Source organism: Caretta caretta, chromosome 25, assembly GCF_965140235.1.
Source record: "Caretta caretta isolate rCarCar2 chromosome 25, rCarCar1.hap1, whole genome shotgun sequence".
NCBI classification, from domain to species: domain Eukaryota; kingdom Metazoa; phylum Chordata; order Testudines; family Cheloniidae; genus Caretta; species Caretta caretta.
This window is the reverse complement of record NC_134230.1, coordinates 18104570-18127053: the sequence shown is the minus strand read 5'-3', so window position 1 is coordinate 18127053 and position 22484 is coordinate 18104570. Positions and strand designations below refer to the sequence as shown.

The 22484-nt window shown below is 39.4% G+C and overlaps 1 protein-coding gene across 2 annotated transcripts; it reads right to left on the bottom strand.

Annotated features, from left to right (window-relative positions):
* Positions 1-561: 561 nt before the first annotated feature.
* LOC125627302 (semaphorin-4E) lies at positions 562-20695 on the bottom strand. 2 transcript variants are annotated; one of them, XM_048831263.2, is made up of 15 exons: positions 19128-20695; positions 17278-17429; positions 16275-16420; positions 14456-14515; positions 13758-13856; positions 12651-12750; positions 11174-11284; positions 9507-9658; positions 8987-9162; positions 5353-5509; positions 4741-4963; positions 3417-3532; positions 2769-2935; positions 2527-2579; positions 562-1495 (listed from the first exon to the last, which is right to left on the bottom strand). In XM_048831263.2, the coding sequence occupies exons 2-15, from the start codon at positions 17384-17386 to the stop codon at positions 711-713; spliced, it is 2454 nt and encodes an 817-aa protein (XP_048687220.2). In that variant the 5' UTR covers positions 17387-17429; positions 19128-20695; the 3' UTR covers positions 562-710. The 2 variants fall into 2 exon arrangements, with proteins under 2 accessions (XP_048687220.2, XP_048687223.2); XM_048831266.2 differs by lacking the exons at positions 17278-17429; positions 19128-20695 and having other exon boundaries at positions 13758-13852; positions 16275-16408.
* Between the last annotated feature and the right edge of the window lie 1789 nt (positions 20696-22484).

Below are 22484 nucleotides of genomic sequence, written 5' to 3'. Positions count from 1 at the left end.
GCCATGCTCTGAGGTAATATATTTGCATCAGCTATGCAGTACATGAACTGGGGCATGAGGCTGTTTATGACAGGGAGAGATATCTTGTAAAGAAGGTAATTAAAATACATTAGGAACTTAAGTTAACGTGTGTACAATGCCTTGAAGATTTAAAGACTTAAGAGAGAGAGACGGAGGCTTTGTGGTCAGTGGTGTGAGCACAGGATTAGCTAGGAATTTATAATCTCTAATCCACAGATCTGACACTGATTCCATCTGTGTCCATAAGCATGTCCTTTAATCTCATTCGTACAATGGGGATAATACCTACTTCACAGGGACACTGGAAGACTTAATAAGGTGGTATTTGTAGAGTAAATAGACACCCTCTGAAGGTGAAAAGCACTATTTAAGTGCTAAAGATTAACAACAGTTCCGATGAAGGGAGCTGTAGCTTACGAAAGCTTATGCTCAAATAAATTTGTTAGTCTCTAAGGTGCCACAAGTCCTCCTTTTCTTTTTGAAGTTTTAATGTCTATAATGGTGCAGCAACACACAGTGTTACAAAAAAGGAGCTCAATACCAACTTTTAACAAATGTTTATTCTTGCAACACATTAAAAAATAACAAAAACTGATGTAACTATCTTTTTGAAAAGCAGCACCTGGACATGAATTTATGTTTAGACTGCTTGGCTCACTAGATTTGGGCTTGTGATTCCTACTAAAACTTTACATTCCACATTCCTCAATAGGAAACATTGTCTCATCCTCAACCAAACAGCTTTGTGAGCTGCAAGTCCCAGATCTCTTTGTGAGACTTGTGTTGTGTTGTACATTAGCGCTGCATTCCTCTTCTGAGGGAGAGCTCACAAGCGGTACTGATTCATTAACAGTGGAGGTGTTCGTTCGCGTGGCTGAACTTTTCCTCACAGCACCCGACCCCTCTGTAGCCAATGTTGGACCTGGCAAACAATCTGCATTTGCTGTTTTTGAGCTTCTTTCTCTGCTCTTCCAAGGCACAGACAGATGGCCTTTGCAAAAGTTCCAAACCAGCAAGGAAGAAAAAAGGAGTGCAAATCCAGCTCCGAAGAGTTTTAAAATAAGCTTCTCTTTTTGGTCTTCCAGGGATTTTTGTTTTGCTGGGTCAGTCAGCAAGGAAGATGATACCAAAGATTTAACCTTCAGAGTTGTGTCTGCATTTGGTTGATTTGTGGTGTAATTCTTAGTAATAATGAAAACGCTGTCCTTTTGGGTATACAGAACATAGCTAGCCACAGTAACAGGGAATTCTTTCCCATTAGCTCTCTCTACAGAATGGCAGTCATAAAATCCAGCATCAGCCACGGTCACATTAAATATGACTATTCCTCCATCATAAAGCAGGTATTTAGAATCTTCTGCCTGAAGACTGCTCCCATTGAACTTCCACACCATCCTAGCCAGGTTGGACATGGGCGCACATCTAAGGTGAACACTGTTGCCAATGATAACGGGACAGTTTCTGACATTATTTCCTGAAATTGTGAAGGGTGGTTTAATTAAAAACAATGAAGCCTTAGTTTAACCTGCCTGGCCAAATATATGTTCAAAGAAACATCACGATTAATTAAGGAACATGACTCAAAGGACCGTGAGTGTTTTAAGGTGCGTTAATAAACTAGAGAAATCGACAGATTTAACTGTCTCCTCCCATCTGCTAAAAGGGCATGATAGCACAGATTGATTCTGGCTGGCCTTATTCCCAGTGATATCTAACAGTCTGAATATGGGCTGGAATTCAGGAACTTGAGTTTAAATTCTCACTTTGCCACAGACTAACACAGTATGTAGCTTTGAGTAAATCTCTTCACCTTTCTGTGCCTCAATTTCTACACCCAATTTGCACACTTGCTATTCTATCGTCACAGAGCAGTTGTGAGGATTAGATATTGCTTGGACACGGCTTTGAGGATACAAATGCTTTCGACTTTACCACATTACACTCATGACCTATAATCTGCAATAGCCGACTCTTAGTTTTCAGTGCAGTTTAAGATTAAAGTCCCTAATCCTGCAAACATTTAAAAATTAAAAATGTTTTAAAAATTAATCACAAATTCATATTTTAAAATGTCTCTCTCTGAACCAGCAGGTTTTTTTTAAATAGTTGACTATTTGAGTTGTATTTCTGCAGAGAAATACCAAATGTCAGTCACAGTGACAGAGTTAACAGGACTTCTTATGTTCCACGTGACTTCTGTAGTATGGGAAGAAACATACCAACAGCCTCAAAAGTCATGGCTCACATTTTCTGCTTCTCATGAGATTAGTGGTTTCAGTCTGAACTAGAATATCCTGACCCCAAGTTCAAAACCTTTAAGAACAAGCCAAATCAGCTCAGCATTTTCTTGTCAAAAATCAATATAGTTTTTACCCCTGTTGTATTTTAATTTAGCTAAAATATCAGGCATTTCAATGACCACAGATATATGACCCACATGCTAGAATTATTTTAATTTTGTACTATATTTCAACAATATTTTGTTAAAGATAAATGTTCACTTACCTACTTTAGGACATCTGGAAGCATCACCATTTTTAACACTCTGAATTAAATCCCTGGAGGAAGAGAGAGATGAATAAAAGAAATACACCATGAAGGCATGTAAAAAATGTTCAAACTTTCAGGACATTAGCTATAGAATGCATCCTGGTTTTGTTACATTTTACTGACTTGTTGAACTGAATTTAAAAAGCAAAATAAATATCATCTCTGGTATGGACCTCAAGCAATATCTTTGGACTTACTTCAAGGCTCCTGTTTGATTAGCCACGAGAACACACTTCTCAAAAGACTCAGACCATGCACAGTAAGGATCCCTTGCCAAAACACAATCCAAGCAGTGTTTATATCGGCTGCATACTGAAACAGGGAGTTGTACCACTTGGGATGGAGACCCTACATACAGCAGGCCCTAGAAATGCAGTATTGAGCTGTTATTTTATAGTACTGTGAGAGTTTTTAAACTTTATGGCATGCGGACAGCAACTTCTGTGATTTGACAATAAATCAACTATATACTTTGAAATAATAGATTACTAATGAAAGAGCATGTGAATATACACAGTGCTTTGCAGAACAAACGAAAAGACAAGATTCCTGGCCTGAAGAGATTACAGTCTTTATGAAAACTTTGGGAATTAATTTTGACTAAAAGTGATATAAATTGCCAAATGTGTGTTTGAAAGTTTGTTTCAGTTATATTAAAATGCAAAAGAATCTACTTCCACAGACAAAATCTCACATATGCTTTTATTATTAATCAGTGTGATGCTAGAGAAGAGTATGTAGTATACACATAACATTGAAAATCCAGATGTACAGTGTAAAAAGAGGAAGGCCTGAAGCATACCATTACACCAATCCCTTTGCATATGCAGAGACAGAGGATCTACCTTTCTGGAAGACAGTTTGAGAGATTGTACAGGCTCTGGGGATTGAAACAGCTGTATCTCTTCCATAATGAACATTTCCCCGTCACAGTTGAGAGCCTTATGCAAATATCCATTATCTGCATAAAATGAAATGTATTTTTGAAGAGAAACATGTTCAAACATAGCATAACAGCATTTTCACTTCAGTTTTAAAATTCATCAGCCTTTTCTAGAGATTTAGAAAACAAATCTTGAGGACAAGAAATTTCCTAAATGTTCAACAGCAATATTTTCCCCATTCGCTTTCTGGTAAGTAAGTAAGTAATAATTTTTTAAGAAATGGAGCAGTTCCTGATTTTGGAAGATTTCCCTACATTGAGGCTCTTCTGATATGGAAGATTTCCAAACAGATCCTCAATGTCCAACAAAACAAACACACACTTTACCTAGGAACTGGGCTGGAAATTCCAAACTGGAAAGTCAGCTTCTGCACCCCAAGCACTTATACAAAAATCTTAACCTTTCCTTCAAGGTATTCATGGCTTTTGGTAATAGCCGTGACCAGAAGTCCCTTCACTCTATGAGAGATTCACCCATGTGCAGAGAGCTAGCAAGTTCTGTGTACCACTTGTGTCCCAGGTAAGGCCCATTTTGCTTGGGAAAGCCTGCATGGGACATTTCCATGACAATTTTTTTGAAAGCCTTGATATATTTTTAAGTGCTACTTTATTCTATATTACAATTGAAAAGTGTTTAAGTAGAAAATAGCTATCATTGCAGACTTCCTGACCAAAACAAAACGAACAGTGAGGTTACAAAGAAAATTATTATTCTGAATAAAGCTAATGACAAGATAGGTTATGAACTATATCTACACAAGCTTTAAAAAGGAAAGAAACAGACAATAAAACACCATTCATTGAACATTACACTAAGGCCTGGTCTACACTCAAAATTTACATTTATCTAACTGCAAACACAATGGCTTCAATTCAGCAAAGCTCCACTCAAATCCCACTGATTCAAGCAGTAAGAGGTTTGCTGAAAGAGGGCCCATAGGATTAAATTTGTCCTCATACAATACACAGTATCTTACACTAGGGAAATAAAGCAGTTCAGCTAGAAACATAACTTGGAGGAAAAAGGAAACTGCAGGTCCATTATATAAAACCCCCTGCCTGGTTGCTGTCTGATACATTACAAAGTGGTAAATTAAGACGAAGGATTTTTGGTGCATTATTAGGAGTCGGTAGATCGTTTTACTTTTTGAAGGCTCAGAAAAAAATTCTAAAACAAATGCCTCCATAATAAATCTTCCCCCCCCCTCTAAAATAAAACCACTTACCTGTTCCTATAAACAGAACATCATATGTTTTTTTATCTAGGCCAGTGAGTCTGTCTACTACAATCCTGGTATAATTTGAACCTCTTTTCAGTAGCACTGGCCTATCACCAACTGGATTTACAGCATTATCCATTAAAGGGTGGTCTCTAGCAAACTGCAGAATTTTATCAGGCAAATCAAGAGAAGTGTTGTATCCAATACTCCGGGCAAAATTATCAATGCACTAGAAACAATGTACAACAAACATGATTACAACCATTTTTATATTCCACCAATTTACAGACAACTGTTACTGTGTACTAAACTTTTAGCTATTTCTACACAACTTCCACAATGGGAATCCATCATTCACTATGAATGGAATTCACCTGGGTGCTGAAGACCTGTATAAGGGTAGTCGCACTACCTAAACCTTGTGGTGGAGTTGAGTAGGAGGAGTGCCTTCTTAGGGGGCCTTCACACACACACAGACCTGACCTGGGATGGGGGAAAGATGTCTCTGTGCTGGCCATAGAACTGTATCTACACTGGCAAAATTTGGACTAGTAATTCTCTAGCAGAAAATAAAATAAAGAGAACGTTTTCTTTAGAAGAGAATAAATGAGTATTTACAGCACCGGGATGTGGGAGTGGCACTTCTCCCCTGAACACCATCCATTTAACATGGGAATGTTCCACAGTCACTGGCCCTTTATAGTTTCCTTTGGCGAAGACTTCTTGAACAGTTTTCATACTGAATGCACAAACTGCAGAAATATCCAACCTTCCCCTTGAAGGTGAAAAAGAAGAGAAAATGTGAGTGAGTTATTTTGCCCTTACAGAAGGGAAGGCTGTAAAAACAACTTGCTTTTCACAGTGCATGTTGCTATTTGCTCTTTAGGGTTAGTGAATATATATCCATAAATAGTGTCAATCACTGTTCTTGTGATTTACTGAGAAAGGCTTAGGAAAAAAAGACACTGTGTAAAGGATTATATTAAAAATATGTATTTTGTTAAAAATCAAGTAATATTCTCCAAATAAATAAAAACAGCCTAGGGGATGTACATCTTAAGACTAGTTCTTTACACTTCAAAGATAAATCAGGTGACAGCAAGCAGACAGGTCTAAGCATCGTGGTTAGTCAGTTTCTCACTTTCTGCTCTCCACTTTTTATATATAATTCTCTCCTTCCCAAACCCCATTATTTCATCCTGTTAGAAAGTACGTCTTTCCCCTTTGCATCCAGTCTTAAGTCTGAAATTAAGTCTGAAAGGTTAAATGGATTACAAGTGAATTGGGGGCTTTGGGTCAGGTTCTTGCCTCAGTAATACTGGTGTAAATCCAGAGAGACTCCAGTTACTTGAGTTACTCTGGATTTACACGGATGTAACTGAAAGCAGAATGTGGCCCCCTCTCTAACCCATGCAGAAGATGCTCACAGCTATACTAACCTAGTTTGTTTTCTAATGAGAAAACAAACTAGGTAAATAGAGAGATTCTTCAGCATCATGGATTTCAAGTGAGAAGTGACTGTTTCCACAATCAGAATATGAAATTTAAGATGAGCCCTTGCAGAATCCCACTTATGCACATTATGGGCCAAAATCTGTGGTGATGTGAATGGTGGTGTAAATTATGCAGTAGGCATAAACTGATACAGCGGCAAAGTAATGCAATTTCCACTGATCTGGATATCAATCTCAGGGTTTTGATGCCTTTACAAACCACCAAAGCTACCTTTTCATGATTATTTTGCCAGTGGTACCCTCTGATATGCATAGTTCTGCTGCTGGTACATTTTGTCTGCGCCCCTTTATTAATTAATTAATTATATTATATTATAGAACACACACACACACACACACAGAGTAAGATCAAATTCATCAGCAGTAAAAGCATAGCTTGGAGTCCTGTTTTTATTTTCAGAAAGTACTAGATTAGACAAGTGGGCTTTGACAGATGCTGCATTTGGAAGAAGGGTACTTCAACTTGCAGTGGTTTTCTCTCATGAGGGTACTGCTTATCCTGAATCTTGGAAGGACAGCTGTTTCATTTGGTAGATGAAACAACAAAGGAAGAAGTCAGGGTTTTGGTCTACCTAAGTGATAAGCAATGTCAATTTAAGTTTAGTTAGTTTTAATTTTTCCACCAGCCTGACGGAGAAAGCATAACTCAAGTGTCTGGATTGGCAAAGCTCTTGGCTGGTCTTCAACTAAAAGCTTTAGCCCAGAGGTTGAAAACACCTAGCTTCAGCAAATGGCAGTGTTGGCTCAGTCAGATCAAACTAAACAAGTCTGTTCCATTTAAATATGTGCAATAAATTATCAATTCTTACTCTGAGTCCCTGACAAATGGCTGCAATCAGGCCATTAACACTAAAGTGAGAGCTCAATTCTGAATTCTGAGATTAATCTGCATTCATTAGAGACAAGTTACCATTGGAGGGAAGGCAGTGAACATATAGACCCTGGAATGGCTACTTCACCAGCTGGAAGCGATAGATATAAACCTAGGATATAAATAACTAGGACTGGCTAAATAGCTACATTATTTGTAAAGGATTACATTATTTGTAATTATTTACTTTAGTATTAGTATTACAGTATTGTCTACTCTAGAAGGCTCAACCAAAATCAGGGTCACACTGTGCTATGCACTGTACAAACACACAGTGAAAGACAACGCCTACCCCAAAGAGTTTACAGTCTATATGAAGGGTTCACAACTAATCCAAATTCACATAAACTTGGTTGTAACAAGAGACAAAAAGTTTAGAAGCTCTACAACAGAGGATGGATTTGAATTCATTGTTGATTCTGGTGATAATAGCAACCTTCAGGTACTTTCATAATCTGTTTATTATTATATTAATTATTATAATATAATTTCCTCATATAATAAAAACAAAAAGAAAGAGAGAAGATTATATCTTCAATTAAATCAATTTCCAAATGCGGTTTGACTTGATAGGGGATGGAGATGAAAAACATAAACAAAACAGTTTTATCTTTTATGATGCAAATAACTAAACAATGCACCTCAAAGCGACAGGCAAAAATGTTATTTACCTTTATCGTAACTGGAGTTCTTTGAGATGTGTTGTCCATGTATATTCCACTCTCGGTGTGCACATGCCCCATGTGCTCAAGACCGGAGCCTTTTGGCCACAAGTGTCTGTTGGAGCCATACATGGGGAAGACATAAAGAGTGGAACGGACCCAACTGCCATTCATTTCCATCGCCATAGCAGAATCCAGGTGTTATAGCACTCCCCAATAGCAGGGAAGGAGGGCAGATTGTAGAGTATATATGGGGACACCACATCTTTAAAAACTCCAGTTACTGTAAAGGTAAGTAACTTTTCTATCTTCTCTGAGTGCTTGTCCATATATATTCCACTCTTGGTGACTCTGGAACAGTGACCTGATATAAAGAGGCAGATGCTTGAAGTCTACGTGGACAAAGATTGCAGTACAGCTCTACCAAAAGAAGCATCAGATCTTGATGCTTCCTCCATGTTGGAATTGCTGCCTTTTATGAGAGGCAATACTTAAAATTGAATGACTCAGAATGGGACATTTCCAAGCCACAGTACCAAGAAAATGAGGAAATGAAACAGCAAATAAGGCAGATAAAAACTCCCTAAACTACCCAAAGTTTTCCAACAGGCAACTATATAGACAATTAAGTAAAGATTAGGAAAAAGCGATGCATCAAGACATGGACACTGGGGAGCTCTCTTTCCCCGCCATGGGTAATGAGAAGGAACTGAATGGCGGTTGGCCTGCTCTGACCTTTATGCTCTCACTATGTGAGTATGAAGACAGGCATAGCCCATGCACAACTCCAACAGACACTGCTGGCCAAAAGACACTGACCTGGAGTGCATGGGGGCACTAAGAGTGGAATATATATATAGACATGAAGTGAGCTGTAGCTCACGAAAGCTCATGCTCAAATAAATTGGTTAGTCTCTAAGGTGCCACAAGTACTCCTTTTCTTTTTGCGAATACAGACTAACACGGCTGTTTCTCTGAAACCTATATATAGACAAGCACTCCAAGAAGAACTTTCTTATAGAATGAACCACAATAGAAAAGCTTTGCTTAGGGGCTGAATCTAATGCAGCAGCAATTCATGTACCAGAAAGCTTTTACATTTAGGTTTACAAAATATCTGAAAACAATTCAGATACACAAACCCAACCTCTGCTTTGAAAAACTACTTCAAAATTTTAGTAATAGATGCATTTCTTGTATCTTACCATTGTTGAGTAAAAATCCCATAAAACATGCTTTCCCGCCAGTCTGCTCTCTTAAGTAAAAAGACATCCTGAACAATATTAAACTGGAAATTTGATTCTGGAACGGAACAGGTAAGTCTGGATTTTAAAAATGATGTCCATCTTTTCTGCAATATGCGTTTTCCACCAAGATCACCCTGTATGAAGGGAAAGTGTCATCACTTTAGAGTTTATAGAGCAGGCTGATTTCACTCACATAAACAGACTTGGTAGCACTGTCACACAAGGGCTTGTTCTGACTTCCTACGCAAATCTGAATTTTCAAAGCCAAAAGATTTGAATGTTATAGGGAGGTTTGAACAGGGGGTTCTGAAGAGTCTGGAAGGAGGAAGAAGTAAGTTCAATTTTAGAAGCCTGGCAGTAGAATTTTAATTGGAAAGATGGACAATGCAGATGGAACCATGTTTGCTCATTCTGCCATGAAGCTCTATCTAAACTACTTACATACTTTAAACAAAATTACGATAATACAAATACTAACTTTGCAGACACGAGCAATTCTTGACACCAGGAGTTTGTCATAGAATTCAAATTCAACAGCTGTTTCAGTGAAGAACACATAAATTTTATCATCATCTCCATCTGGATTAGATTCACTTTCCTGCACCATATCCATATAGACAAAGCTGGGCTCTGGAATATATAAACACACATAATGCAACATTTTTTTTCTAATGTAGAGAACAAAAGGCAATGAAATACCACACATATCAAAAGTTATTTTTTTTAAAAAACTGTAGTAAAATAATGTTTTCTTAGAACAGTGGGAAAGGAAAGGACTGGAAAGAGCTTACGAGTTAGTACACAATTTTAAAAATAAAATCTATGAAAGGGTTAAAAAATATGTTTACATAAATGAAAATGGACTACTAATTGCCTCTTCACCATAGTCCTTAATTATAAGATCACTTTTATCTTTAGTCCTCAATTTAGGAGCTTGCTTTTTCTGGACATATCAAAATCAATAAATATTAATTTCAGACAGACAGAAGTACACAGATGCCTAGATAAACCTTTTGCAGGAGATGAAATTTACTACCACCAATGCTAAATGAGAACCTTTTACATTTCATAAAGTAAAGATTTATGGACAAGTTTAATGCTCATCTATCTCCCTTCCAATTTTATGCAGAATAAGGTTTGCATGGAGAGAGGAACCATTTTATGGACAATAAAGGGGCCTAAAGAAGTAAAAAAGCAACACTCCACAAAAGCGATCATGCCTAGAATAGGTTTTGTGTTTACAGACCCTGCAATACAGACATGCAAGATGAAGTGAGTTAAAGATGGGAGTGACAGACTTAATTCTGAAGAAACTATGAAATTCAAAGTCAACATCTGACTTTTTTAGCAATTTATTTGTCTTTAAGTTTAGGACCTGAATAAAAGTTGATATAATAAACTGTAGCAATTCCTACAAAGATGCCTTAAGATCTATGGTGTTTACTAATAACAGGACTAGAGAAATATTGAAATCCATTACTGATGCTTGTCTATTTGCATTTTGTTTGCCTCTCCTATATTAATTAGTGGAGTCTAGCATGCCATGGAAGGTGGTTAGAAAAAAGCTGCACCAACCAGTTTTTGCTTGGTACTGTTCACAGTGTGAAGCACTTGTTACTGTGTATAAGATATAAATTTTATCTGAAATACACACAATCTGTTTTGCTAAATCTACTGCTGCCTGTGCTTATCAAAGAGGGTTGTTAGTTACAATACTGACAGAATTGGGATGAGATCCTAAACCAGCCTCTGCTTTATTGTGATACTTATTCAGTAACCAACAAACGTTACAGGTGTTAACATATTAAAAAGTTTCATAATAAAATAAAATTCAACTGAATTTTATACCAGTATTGAGAAAGATGGAAAATAATTATGATCTAACATTTGGCTCCCATGCTTCCAGAGTCATAAACTATGTCACTTTTCAGCAGGCATCTTAAAAATGGCAGCTGCATTTAAAAACAAAGATTTAAATTACATGTCACTGTTTATATATGGCGAGGGGGAGTATCCCACATTAGACTTTCAGAACTCTGCACTGGGAAGAAACATGGGTGCAGTTCTTAATTTTGAGTTAAAAAAATCAAGCAAAGATGGAATATTTTCCCTGCAGGGGCTAAAATAGGTATAAAAACATCTTACCATTTAGCCAAGATGCTTTAAACTCTGTCCTTAGATGGTTTCTCAAACTGCGAAGTATAATAGGTTCAGTGCCCAAGAAGTTGTTTGAAGTGGCTGAATAAAATGCACTATCTGTGAAGAGTTTAAAGAAATAAAATTACAAAAAATACTTTTTTTTACAATGCAAAGGAATGGTCATAAATTATATGTATTTATCACATGCAAATGTTTATAGCAAAAGTAACCTGAGGAGCAGGTATAGCTATGATTTTACCTGCTGAAAAGTCTAGGCTGCTGGTCTTGCAAGGTGCTGAACACCCTCAGTTCCTACAGAATTGATTAGGAGTTGAGTCCACGCAGCACCATGCAGAATTAGGTCCGTAAGAGCGTAAGATGTTGGGGCAGAAAGGTATTTTGTTGGCTTTGTAGACATTTGTCTAAAATGAATCAAGGCTCAACTAGCTGGAAGTTACATGTGGCTTGTAACTGCAAATCTCTAAATGTGAAACTTTTATACACCGATATTGTTCAGAGTATCTGTAGGCCCCTAGAGTGGACCTTAAGAAGAGTTAACAGGAAAATGTGAAGAACATTGCTGTTTGAGCTCTATATTTATCCTCATCACCATTTAGAATGAATCATAGAGAACTATGTACACCAGACATCAGTCCTGTTAGGCAGCTTGTTTTCTTAAGAAACAGCCAAATATCCCCAAAACCTATCAAGTATAAATCTGTTTTATCAGTATTTGAAGGTCACCTCTTTTTAAGCAACTTTATGTCAGTCCCTTGAGCAGTCTCTTAAAAACAGATTTCACTCTGAATTTGTGCATAGGTCCAAAATGGGTTGACATGGAGAGGATGCAACATGAATTTAAAGTTCCAGTAAGATCAAAGGATAAATATATGAATACTTTAAGAACATGGTTTAATAGGCAAAGGACAAAACAGACAATGAATGTTTGAAAGTCAACAATTGCTAGGTGGACTCTCAGAGAAGTGACCCAGACGACCACTCTGGTAATCTCAAATGTTGCTAAGAGACATTGAATTCATTCATTTATTCATTCATGGGTAGTTTTTGCACAAGGAAGAAAATCTTTTCCATGTGGCTTTCTGAAAGATTGCCCAGTGCCTGTATGACCTTCAAACATCTGAAACCTAAGAAATTCAAGAGTAAGCAGCTAGATTCAAGGATATCAGATATGGATGCAAGAGTCATACTAAGAAAATCATTAGCAATTAATCTTTCTGAAAAAGTCCCTATCAATGAGCCAGCAGAGGCCAAAAAGGAGATACATACAGCAATGCACTAAAAACAGCTCCATTTAGTTTTTCATATAATAGTTTAATCTGTGTTCTCTTCCAACTTTTAAACAACAGATCAGAGGTTAACACTTCATGAACATGCACAGACATCAAATTAGGATCATAGTAGTTGACAGTTGTGATTAGCTGTGAAAAATGATTTAGTCTTACACGGAATTCCCAAAACATACCAACTAACAGAGAAGCATACTTCAGAGTAGGTTCAAAAGGACATCTTCCTCTGCTTTCTTCGGCTTTCCCTTGCAGATGAATATCTGTGCTGTTGATGACCTGTTGTAAACAATCATTCTATCAAGCTGAAAGCAAGAATCACATCTGATAAAATAAAATGATTAACAATTTATTTTAAAAGAGAATAATCATGGAGTGAATATGGAAATATGAGTATTTGTACAAATAGAAATGTATCCAGTCTATTTTTTCTGGGCTTCTTTGTTTTTAATTAACTACTATGAAAACTTCTCTTTCAATTAATTGGCCACTGTTGAAACACCCTGCCCAGAGTCGGAGTTTAAATCTGCTGAGATTATGTGAAGGATAAGAAACCAAGTAAATACATTTTGGTTTGGAAAATGTATTTCTTTTTACAATGCATGCTCTTCTACTGGGAGTAACACTGCAAATTCTCTAAAATCTGGTACAAGTGCCACCTCAGCGAAGCTCTCAGTCTTTATAAGTTGCCTGCTATGTGAGAAAGTAACTTCAAATATAAAGCTAGGCTCTTATATGTGCATTTGGTGAAAATATAGCATTCATCTGATTTGCAGCCTACTGTCAGCATTTATTAATTATTATTTATATAGCCTGATTGGTGTTCCTGGCACTCAACTGAAATGTAATCCTGTTTTAACTTTTATTTTTAAACAAAATTTGTTCAAAGAAAAACTAGATTAGATGAACAAAGGAAAGAACTAAGAATAGTGAAATATACATACAGTAAGTAAACATGAAAAGCATTCAGAAATACATGCACAGAGATAAGGCAACAAAATAAGAAACGACAATTACTGTTTCCAGAAATAAAACTTTCTAGCAAAAGATGAAAAATACAGAAGTCATAACGCAAGCACTTAATGTTGCTGCTAAATTTGTTTCAGTATGACCAATCATACATTAAAAATAATTAATTTTTTAAATTGAAAATAATTACAATAAAATAATGAATACTAATTTTCCATAGGAACATTACTTGGAAAGGTGCTTAAAGATCTACCATACTATTCAAACAATTATATGCACATGCAGTAAGGGTGTATTTAAGTATATAAAATGCTTACCATGTAATCACAAGCTGGGTAAAATGCATTGGTTCCACAAACATATAAGTTGGTGTCATTTATCTTATGAAGGAGGAGGATGTAGTTTCGGCAATCTACCTGAAACAGAAAAAATAATAGTAAATTTTCATACCATAGCGGCGAGTGCATGAAGGCTTCCAGGTGCCTTCACAAAAAGCAAACAAGACCTTAAAACACATAGAATGTGTCCAAATACACTGGACTCAAGCTCAACAGATAAATTAAAGAGTAACACAAATTTTAATACTCAATAATTTTCAATATCAGATCTTAAAAGTAGGTTTACAGAAATTTACAGAAATTACTAATCATGTATATAGTTGTGCAAAGCCCAGACCCAGAAAAGCACGTTAAGAACATCCCAATTGATTTCCCAATTGATTTCATTGTCCCAATTGATTTCAGTGTTACTGTCCACATGTAAAAGTGCTTTCCAGGATCAGGGCTTAAATATGCATAGCACTATACAGATAGAGGGTATTGCCAAAGAGACAACAGTCTGAAAATAAATGGAAGACAGAGTGCATGCAGAGTGGGGTGTATGAGAAGTGCAGTCACTGTAAAAGAATAGAAGTTTCAGAACCAGATTCCTATATACTTGCTTATTGTTTTTAAAAAGCTACTCAACAGGGTAACTTATTTAATAAGTAGGTAGTGAAAACAAACACTTTACCTACTTTGTCCTTTCCTCTGCGAACGCATTCCAATTGTCTATCCCTTGTTGCGAACCAGTACTCCTGGAACCCAAAATATATCCCGTATTTAGCACACTGTGATTTTTGGTCAAAAATTCTTAATGTAAAATCAAAACCAAAATAAATCTACATTTTGGTTTTGCTTTAAGGAGCAAGTCCAGCTGCCACCTCCATGGAGGTTCCCCTAGCAGTGGGGCTGGTGTGGTGCCACTGAATGAGGAGATGGGGCTAGATTTAGGGGTTACCCCAGGGGTAAGTGCCCTCAAGAGAACACGGACCCTATGTAAGCAGGGGCTTTCTGATTGGGCAAGGAGTTCCTGGATTTGGTCTTTACTGAAGGTCTTTGGGTTGTCACATGGGACACAAGATGCTAAAAGCACATTTTATGAACGAATTACATCTAATGACATCATTAGAATATTGTAGCGAATGTCACAAAGCGCAGGCAGTTTCCCCTATAGACTCTGCAACATGCTCAGCCACACCCAAATCCTGTAAATTGCTGTGCTTGAGCAAATGCCTCACTTTCACTGGGGTTTTGCAGAGGCATGTAGAATTCACCCACGTGGAACAGCTTACAAGATGAGGGCCCCAGTTTGTACAGAAACCCCACAGAATATGCAACTTCCTCCTCAGAAGGCATGTCTTTCACATCGGATTAAATATATATGTCTCATAATATCTTGGTGTTCTTTCACGTCTATTCTTGTAAATTATTTACATAAAAAAATGCCATATCACAAAACAGGTTTCATGAGAGAGGAACCTAAAAGAATCATTAAACCCACTTCATTTGAAGTCAGTGAGAGTTGTGGGTACGCAGCATCTTAAAAATTAAACTATTACAGTCTAAAGGCACAAATCAGTATGATACAGAGCTGTACAACAGAAAAAAATAATACAATGCTATCCAGTAGAGCTAACTCTGAGTGGCTGCAGACTTTATAGATTTGAATGCTTCATGGCACAGTTGTGCCTTCAGTTTCAAAAACAGGAATTACAAAGAGATATGCAGGCAATGACTGATGCATATTACCACCTTGAACAGAGGTATCTATTTGCCTTGGATTTATGAAAACATTTCAACAAAAATAATAATCGTATCATGTCATTTAGGTCATTGTTCCACATGAGGGCATTGGTGGATTGAGAGCCAAGAGATTTTAAGTGGTAGTTACTGTGCTGCTAACAGCACCCCTGAGGTTTTATAACCCATAGCTTTATCACTAACTAAACTGACTTGGGTCCTGATCCTGCAAGGACGAGAGTAAATCAACTGAGGTTCTGATCAATCTCATTTCTGAATCAACTCAGTGATGCTCACCACTTTGCAGCACTGAGAAGCTAAACAAACAAAACAGGCCTTACTTTTATTGTCATTACAACATGGGCTCATATGCATTAAGCACATTGATCCCAATCCGGCAAACTCTTACTCAAGTGAATAATCTTAAGTAGTCCTACTGCTTTCAACTCTCTACTCGCAGAAGGGCCAGTCACAGGAGTAAGGATTTGGCCTTTGGTCTACATTTTCCCAGATCTGAAAGGTCCATTATCATCACCAAGCACTACACTGAATTTGTAACCTCATTAGTACAGTGACCAATATTCCTACCGGAAAAACTTCACAGAGAGTTGTAATTCTCCAGATCATAGGACTGAACATCTATCTCATACTAGCAGTTGCAAGACATTGCTTTGTTGTCTTTAAAGATCTGAAAATTAAATTATTTCAGAAAAAATATAACCTTAAGCGAGACAGGTTTTTTAAAAAGAAGGGATAAATAGTTGTTCAGCTTACACTGGCTATTTCTCTTGAGATGTCATTCAAGTCAAGTGCAAATACAGCATCTCTGGCTCCGACAAATAAGGTATCAGTTTCTTCACTCACCAAGAGTGTGGAAAAATTGGATAATCCTGGTTTCATAAAAGTTTTTATATTTCCATCTAAAAACATACAAGTTATAAAGTTATTTTAAAAATTATTTGCTACTAAAATACCATTGCCATGAAACAAAAATATCAGACTGAAAAAGGGATAGCAGTGGGACAAAGGCTTATATTTTATTCACATTTTCCAGGATCGTGTTTTAAATAATTTTCAGTTATATACGGATATTTTATTCCCACTGTTATACAGAAAAATAACCAACACAAAATCATTATTAACTGGACACCAAAGTCTCCAGCCACTAGATTCAATGTTAGGGTAAATCACAGCAGAACATGCATACAAGAATCTGGGAGAAAGAGTGACCAATGGTGTTGAAAACTGTGTTGTCTTCAAAATTATCACAAAGGGTTCTTTGCATGAAAAGCAAAACTCTTCTACTTATTAGATCTCACAAGTTAAGTAGATTTGGGATGTGTCAGTACTTGGATGGGGAAATACTAAGGGATGACAAAAGATGTGTTGGTTATGCAGTTGATGGCATTCTTTTCTCTGAGCCTTTGCTGAAAATCAATGCCTCAACTTGGTGTTAGGTGAAACTGTGTTATTGAAAGTACCATGTATTTGTGCGAATACAGACTAACACGGCTGCTACACTGAAACCTGAAAGTACCATCTTTCAGATGACACATAAAGCCTAAAATGTGAAAACCTCTTGTGGGGATTAAAGATAGGATATCATAACATTCAAGAGATTGGAGTTCATAATACTAGTATCCTGGTCAAAAGCTAACTGAAAATAAAGTAATTGTTTCAGTCAGTCTAGCTGGCAATTCTTACACACCTACCACACAGAGGGAACCCTACTACTCTGCAGCATGTATCTTTAACACAAGAGTTTTATCACACTTACTTTGGTATGTTACTGTTTTTCTGGGAATGCAGCTCAGGATAGAGGCTTCCATCTGTTGCATTAATCCATAAACAAGATAGAGACAGAGGACAGCAGCGGTACCACTCATTTTCAGAAATCCAGTTAGAATATAATCTATCCAGTTTTAATTCCTTGAAATTTGAATATTTACAGTCAGCATTTTCTGCATGGTGCTTGAAAATGTCTTGTTAGGAGGTCTTAGATGTAGATATCTATAGCTTTTAACATTTTATGAAGCTTGTGCAAATCAAAATAGCCCTTTAAATTGTTTTATTTGGAAATAAACTTTTCCACTAACATCCGATATACCCTAAAAATAAAAGCAGTTTAAGATCAATTCAACTGATTACCTTGATTGATTACCTTCAACTGATTAAGCAAAGATCAACTGATTACCTTAGCTTTCATAACAAAAATGTATTCTGCACTCTTACAAGTCTTTTCGTTTGTATTTTACAGCTACTTTGTATATCAGTAGCCATTCCTACCTGACACTAGTCAACCTTTGTCTGTAGGTATGACTGTTTTGATCAGATCTACTGCATCCTGCAATAAGTAGGCACAACAGAGCTAACGTAATAATGCTGTGTGCAGCTTTCATTAGATGATTTTTGCTTTTGTGTGTTTCTGCCTCGGCTGTGTTTCAGGTCTTAGTCTACCACTGTGGAACAATCTGAATCCATGGTCTCCTTTTGGGAGAGAAAGGATCTGAAATATGTTCTTTTTGCAGTTGTACCAAAGTGAAGGGAAAGGTGTGTGGGTAGGTGGGAAGCAGGACCGACATTAGATTGCTGGCACCCAGGCCAGAAACAAAGGAGTCCGAGTCCAAGCCCAAGCCCCGCTGCCCAGGGCTCAAACCAAAGCCTGATCATCTAACTTAGCTTCACAGGGCCCTTAGTAGCATGGGGCCCCAGGCAATTTCCCCACTTTCTACCCCCTAACGCCATCCCTGGTAGGAGGGCATCACTGGACAGAGCTCAAAAACCTGTGTTGTGTGAAGCCCACAAGGTCTCAGTTACTCAGTTGAAGTTATAACAAATGATCCCAGCCTCCAGTTCCTTCTCCCACCCATTTACTCCTTCACCAGGCACCATGCTGCCCCCGAACGGGTCTCTGGGCTGTGGGAATGACACCAGGATGGGGGCACCTCCAACAGTTTTCTCCTGGCAGGAGAAAGGAAGGCCAGGGCACGCCGGGGGAGCTCAGCTCTGGCCTTGCCTTCTGGCAACCAGGACACTCCCCGGTGTGTGTGTGGGGCCTTCCCCATCGACCAGCTCCCCGAATCCAACCCCCTTCTATGGCTCCGGGGGGAGGGCGGGGGCGGCTGGTAGATGGTAACGGCGCCTCAGTGACTAGCAAATACACAGCAAAGCTGGACCCAATGGAGCCCGCTAGACCCCCTCCCCAGGACCCCAATACCCCCGCCTCAATCCTCCCAGAGCCTCCACACCCCACCCCACCCCTCCCTACAGGAAACCCCAGGACCCCCCCCCCCATCAGCTCCTCTGCCTCAGGGCCTCCCCCCATCTCCCCTTCCAGCCCTCAGGGAGCCCCCCCATCCAGCCCCACCCCACTTCACCTCACTCCAGCGCTTTGGAGCAACGCCTCGCCCCCCCCCCCCAAACTGCCGCATTACCCGCCAGGAGACGGTTGGCCCCACGCGCCCCAGATTCCCGCGCCGCCCCTCCCCCCCTCGACACCGGCCCCCGCCCCGCCCCAGTCGCCCCAGCCCAGCCCCCTGATTGCATCCCCCTCCCCGCAGGGCCCCCGCACCAGCCCCCTCCCGCCTTGCCCGAACCGGCAGCTGCGGGCTCTCCGGGCTCGCCCACCGCGCTCCGCCCGGGGCAAGCTCCGCCGGCAGCGGGGAAGCCATTTCCCCGGCAGCCGAATCGCTCGCCTCCGTCAAAAGCAAGATCAAGGCACCCGCGGCAGTACTTGTTCCCAACACGTGCCGGGGGAGAAGCCTGAAGGTTCCTCCGTCTCCCTCCGACCCGCCTCCTACCATTGTCCTTAACCCTAACAAACCCCCCCGGCGGTGGAGTACAGCTAAATTGGTTAGTCTCTAAGGTCCCACAAATACTCCTTTTCTTTCCAAGAACTTGAATCACTTCATGAGTTACAGCGTCCCAGCAAACAAGCTGCCCTAAGGGCAAGGAGGTATATTTGCAAAAATTAACCCCAAGGAGCATCAAAAATGAGGTTAACATTTCAGATTCACTTTTTTTTTTGGGGGGGGGGGGGCTTGCTGGCTGCAACTCCCACATTTAGGGCACCTGCGGCTTTCAAAAGTGTTTCAGCTACAATTTTTGCTTTTAGTCAGCACTTTTAAATTGGTGACACTATCAAATTGATCAGTGCTAAAGCACCGTAGGGAGGGGAGGTAGGTAACATGCTACACCCACTGTTTCATGTTCTCTATGTATATAAATCTCCCCACTGTGTTTTCCACTGAATGCATCCGATGAAGTGAGCTGTAGCTCAGGAAAGCTTATGCTCAAATAAATTGGTTAGTCTCTAAGGTGCCACAAGTCCTCCTTTTCTTTTTACATTTAACTAAGTGGAGCTTTGCTTGAGGGAGTGTGAATTTTTTTTCATAATTCTTTAAATACCCTTTTTTCCTCCTTCATGCCCAGTTGCTGTACCCATTCTGTAGGAAAGAAAACTAGAAAAGCACAGGGGAATTATACCAAGAAACAAACAAACAAAAATGGGACAGCAAATTAGACTGTCAACGTGTTTTGTACAATATTTTTTAGTACTCATGGAAAGCAACTAAAATACAAATGTGATGAAATAAACTTTTATCCATTCCAACTTCATCTCAGAAGAACCACTGGATGGAAAACCTACTTTAATAGCTGTTTGCAGTGTGGTTGTACCTATGCTGGCCCCCGGCTATAAGAGAGACAAGGTAGATGAGGTAGTATCTTGTATTTGGACCAACTTCTGAGAGAGACAAGCTTTTGAGCTACACAGCGCTCCTCTTCCAGTGATAAATCCAAATACCTTCAAAGGTTCAGTCAACTAAAAGTGTACATTTTCTCCCACTTGAAATATAACAGAGTAACTCAGGAGTCCCTCAAGAGAAACTAACACCATTGCACTTATGTGAGCTGTAGCTCACGAAAGCTTATGCCCAAATAAATTTGTTGGTCTCTAAGGTGCCACAAGTCCTCCTTTTCTTTTTGCGGATACAGACTAACACGGCTGCTACTCTGAAACCTATATTTACCAAAGTTTCCCTAAAAATGTGCTGTATTAGAACCCTAGGAAAATCAATTACAGATAAGAGACCTATTAGTCATCCACTCCACTGACTTAATAATGTAGGTTTCAGAGGAACAGCCGTGTTAGTCTGTATTCGCAAAAAGAAAAGGAGTACTTGTGGCACCTTAGAGACTAACCAATTTATTTGAGCATGAGCTTTCGTGAGCTACAGCTCACTTCATCAGATGCATACCGTGGAAACTGCAGCAGACTTTATATACACACAGAGAATATGAAACAATACCTCCTCCCACCCCACTGTCCTGCTGGTAACAGCTTATCTAAAGTGATCAACAGGTGGGCCATTTCCAGCACAAATCCAGGTTTTCTCACCCTCCACCCCCCCCTCACAAATTCACTCTCCTGCTGGTGCTAGCCCATCCAAAGTGACAACTCTTTACATAATCAAGTCGGGCTATTTCCTGCATAGATCCAGGTTTTCTCACATCCCCCCCACCCCCATACACACACAAACTCACTCTCCTGCTGGTAATAGCTCATCTAAACTGACCACTCTCCAAGTTTAAATCCAAGTTAAACCAGAACATCTGGGGGGGGGGGGTAGGAAAAAACAAGAGGAAACAGGCTACCTTGCATAATGACTTAGCCACTCCCAGTCTCTATTTAAGCCTAAATTAATAGTATCCAATTTGCAAATGAATTCCAATTCAGCAGTTTCTCGCTGGAGTCTGGATTTGAAGTTTTTTTGTTTTAAGATAGCGACCTTCATGTCTGTGATTGCGTGACCAGAGAGATTGAAGTGTTCTCCGACTGGTTTATGAATGTTATAATTCTTGACATCTGATTTGTGTCCATTTATTCTTTTACGTAGAGACTGTCCAGTTTGACCAATGTACATGGCAGAGGGGCATTGCTGGCACATGATGTCATATATCACATTGGTGGATGTGCAGGTGAACGAGCCTCTGATAGTGTGGCTGATGTTATTAGGCCCTGTGATGGTGTCCCCTGAATAGATATGTGGGCACAATTGGCAACGGGCTTTGTTGCAAGGATAAGTTCTTGGGTTAGTGGTTCTGTTGTGTGGTATGTGGTTGTTGGTGAGTATTTGCTTCAGGTTGCGGGGCTGTCTGTAGGCAAGGACTGGCCTGTCTCCCAAGACTTGTGAGAGTGTTGGGTCATCCTTTAGGATAGGTTGTAGATCCTTAATAATGCGTTGGAGGGGTTTTAGTTGGAGGCTGAAGGTGACCACTAGTGGCGTTCTGTTATTTTCTTTGTTAGGCCTGTCCTGTAGTAGGTAACTTCTGGGAACTCTTCTGGCTCTATCAATCTGTTTCTTTACTTCTGCAGGTGGGTATTGTAGTTGTAAGAAAGCTTGACAGAGATCTTGTAGGTGTTTGTCTCTGTCTGAGGGGTTGGAGCAAATGCGGTTGTATCGCAGAGCTTGGCTGTAGACGATGGATCGTGTGGTGTGGTCAGGGTGAAAGCTGGAGGCATGTAGGTAGGAATAGCGGTCAGTAGGTTTCCGGTATAGGGTGGTGTTTATGTGGCCATTGTTTATTAGCACTGTAGTGTCCAGGAAGTGGATCTCTTGTGTGGACTGGACCAGGCTGAGGTTGGTGGTGGGATGGAAATTGTTGAAATCATGGTGGAATTCCTCAAGGGCTTCTCATGGGTCCAGATGATGATGATGTCATCAATATAGCGCAAGTAGAGTAGGGGCTTTAGGGGACGAGAGCTGAGGAAGCGTTGTTCTAAATCAGCCATAAAAATGTTGGCATACTGTGGGGCCATGCGGGTACCCATAGCAGTGCCGCTGATCTGAAGGTATACATTGTCCCCAAATGTGAAATAGTTATGGGTAAGGACAAAGTCACAAAGTTCAGCCACCAGGTTAGCCGTGACATTATCGGGGATAGTGTTCTTGACGGCTTGTAGTCCATCTTTGTGTGGAATGT